The following is a 3,130-nucleotide window of genomic DNA, read 5'->3' as shown; positions in this document are numbered from 1 at the left end:
AAAAGAAAGGTTTGTTTATGGCATTTTCGGGCTGCTCGCAGACCGATGGATAATGATTATTTAACATGTTTTTATATAGAGCCATGTACCATGTGCTCGTAAGCTCCATCTATCCTCTATATATGCATAGTTATTGTAGGGGCAAATTCAATATAGCTAATTCCTTGTAAGTCTTTCCATACATTCTTCCAATTCTTGCAATCGATGTCGAATCAGGAACTTCTTCCAATCGATGTCTCGGGGGACGTGGGTGCTAGAATCCTGAGTGTCGATGGAGGAGGAGTACGGGGTCTTATTCCTGTGCAATTACTCAAATTCTTAGAGCACCAGTTGCAGGTACAGTTTATAAATTGTATTCTTTTGCTGCACAATTCATATAGTTTTATTTGCACAAATGTATTACTTAATGAAATGCTTCGTTTTTATCAGAAATTGGATGGGGAAGATGCCAGACTAGCAGATTATTTCAATATAATGGCAGGTACCAGCACTGGAGGTCTCATCACCACAATGTTAGCCAATGAAGATGAAGAATAGACGAGGATGATTCTTACGATGATATGTGCAGGCGAAAGTAGATCCGCTGAAGAATCCACATCTAATGGACGTATGCCTCTCCACAACTGCAGCTCCTACCTATTTTCCATCTCACCAGTTTACAACAAATTCCAGTGACGGAAAGACCCAAGTTTTTAACTTAGTAGATGGAGGAGTAGCGGCTAATAATCCTGTAATGCCTGCCTGTATTATGAGTAGAGATTTTGATCAGATTTTTATTTCACATCAATAAACTATTATAAGGGTCTCACAACAATTTTCTAATTATGCAGACCTTGATAGCAATGAACTTAGTCACTCGAGCAGTTCATCAGGATACAAGAATAGTCGACAAAAAGGTATTGTATTGTATTGTATTTTGATACTATTTAGAATAAACATCTCATATAAAACGAATGCTTGATGCTGGGAAATATTAATTAGAAGCTCAACTATGTTAACCAGAGGTTGTTATTTACAGGAGCACCTTGACCACTTTGTTGTACTTTCTCTTGGAACGGGATTAGAAGAGGGTATTGAATGGGACGCAAAAAAGGCTGCCACATGGGGAAGCTTGAAGTGGATTACTCACGATGGAAGAACGCCTCTCATAGAATCTATCATGAATGCAAGTTCAGACATGGTCAACATTCATACAGCTTTGATGCTCCATCATGTCAAAGAAAACTATCTTAGAATCCAGGTCTTTTTCATAGTTTCCAATAATGTTCCTTGAAACGATAACGCCTCTAGATCTATAATTCTACAGACCATGTTTCTGCTGTAATTTTCTGTATGGTTAACATGTGGGCTTTCATACTGTAGGAATGGCAACTAAAAGGAAGCGAAGCAAAGATGGACCTCAGTACGGATGAGAACCTAAGGAATCTTGTGAAGAAAGGCCAGGAACTATTGGATAAGCCTGTTAGAAGTTTAAATTTGGAGACTGGGCGTCCTGAGACAGTGAAGAACGACTACACAAACAGGATGGCATTGACTAAGTATCTCCCATAACTCTCTAACTCTTCCTTGTATTTTCAGATCCTAGTTTCCTATCATTTTGTTCTCACCATAACTAATATTTCCACTTGCCAGAATGGCTGAACGACTCTCCAAGGAGAAGAAGTTGAGGGATAAACGGAGCGCATCTTCTGCACTTTCTATGAATGGCCATAGTGTTGGAGTAAACATCTGAACTTCTTTCTTCCATTCCAATCACACCTTACGCTAGAATTTTGTGTAGACTTTTTAATTATAAAACATATCCGGGTGTTGGTGAGCCACACAGCTGATTTATGTAGTGGTAAATACAGCAATTCAAGATTTAGCTGTGTTTTTGCCAACTAATAGATGTCATTTCATTGTGTTTTTTTTTTATAGCTAAATTATTATTTTATGTTCTCCAAATATTAATAGCATTGCAGTTGTGGACAACAAGGCAATGTAAGTTTTATATTCATTCCAAAAGTGCTTGGAGTGGATGCATAAACGTTCCCTACAACACTTAGTTGGGCATCTTCAAGGAATTGTCTTATTATTGTATTCTTTACTGATAACACTGTATTCGGGGAATGGTTTGTATTATCGTTGGATTAAAGAGTATAGATGTTATTATGATTTTTGTTTGGTTTTTAATAGTATTTTTAATTATAGAAGATTTGAAGTCAGTATTATTTGGATGCCTAAAACATTTAATACTTGATCAATCAATTATGATAAGAAATCAGAAATTGAGGGTATCCAGTCTTATCCTTATTATGTTCGTTCAACTAGTTTTATAAATAATAGATTCATTTAAAACGATTCAAATTTGACAAAAAAAAAAATTAAAATTTCTTATTTTATCCAAATTTTTTAATCAACAGAAAGCTTAATGTCAATCACTTAACATCAGATCATTCATGTTCAGTCCGCAGTGCAGAGCTATTGAATAGTGATGATTCCCCTCTACCATCTTGGAAACATATTTGTGTGCTTGCAAATTCCTTTCGTAAAATCTCGGAAGCAAAGTGGCGGAAACAACAATAATGGGGAGAAATATTTCGAGATGAGAATGTTAAGAAAACAGAAAAAAATTAAGCTTACAGCAGATTAAACAGAAAATACAAATTGCATAGAGATAACGAATCACATAATGAAGAAGTTGAGGGATAAACAGAGCGCATCTTTTGTACTTTCCGTGAATGACCATTCCAATGGCCATGGTGTTGGAATAAACATCTGAACTTCTTTCTTCCATTCCAGTCACACCTTATGCTAGAACTTTTGTGTAGAGCTTTTAATAAAAAAACATTTCAGGGTGTTGGTGAGCCACACAGCTAATTAGTGTAGCAGCAAACAACGCAATTCATGCCATGTCGCTCTGTCTTCTTTTCAGCTAAATGATAACTTTATGTTCTCAAAACATTAATTACGTTGAATAATTAGAGATTGACCAGCCAATATTGTAAGGTTAATGTTCATTCCAAAAGTGCTTGGAGTGGATGCATAAACGTCCCTTACAGCACTTAGTTGGGCCTCTTCAAAGAATTCTGTCTTATTATTGCATTATTCAGTGACAACATTGTACATGGGACTGGTTTGTATCGTCGTT

General features: G+C 36.2%; 1 protein-coding gene across 1 annotated transcript; it reads left to right on the top strand.

The window, feature by feature from the left end:
* Positions 1-204: 204 nt before the first annotated feature.
* LOC131866223 (patatin-like protein 2) lies at positions 205-1,732 on the top strand. Its single transcript, XM_059215436.1, has 7 exons — positions 205-336; positions 430-496; positions 630-730; positions 831-896; positions 1,019-1,240; positions 1,363-1,538; positions 1,633-1,732. The coding sequence occupies exons 1-7, from the start codon at positions 205-207 to the stop codon at positions 1,730-1,732; spliced, it is 864 nt and encodes a 287-aa protein (XP_059071419.1).
* The last annotated feature ends 1,398 nt before the right edge of the window (positions 1,733-3,130 follow it).

Source organism: Cryptomeria japonica, unplaced genomic scaffold (assembly GCF_030272615.1).
Source record: "Cryptomeria japonica unplaced genomic scaffold, Sugi_1.0 HiC_scaffold_135, whole genome shotgun sequence".
Taxonomy (NCBI): Eukaryota; Viridiplantae; Streptophyta; class Pinopsida; order Cupressales; family Cupressaceae; genus Cryptomeria; species Cryptomeria japonica.
This window is presented reverse-complemented; position numbering and strand designations above follow the sequence as displayed.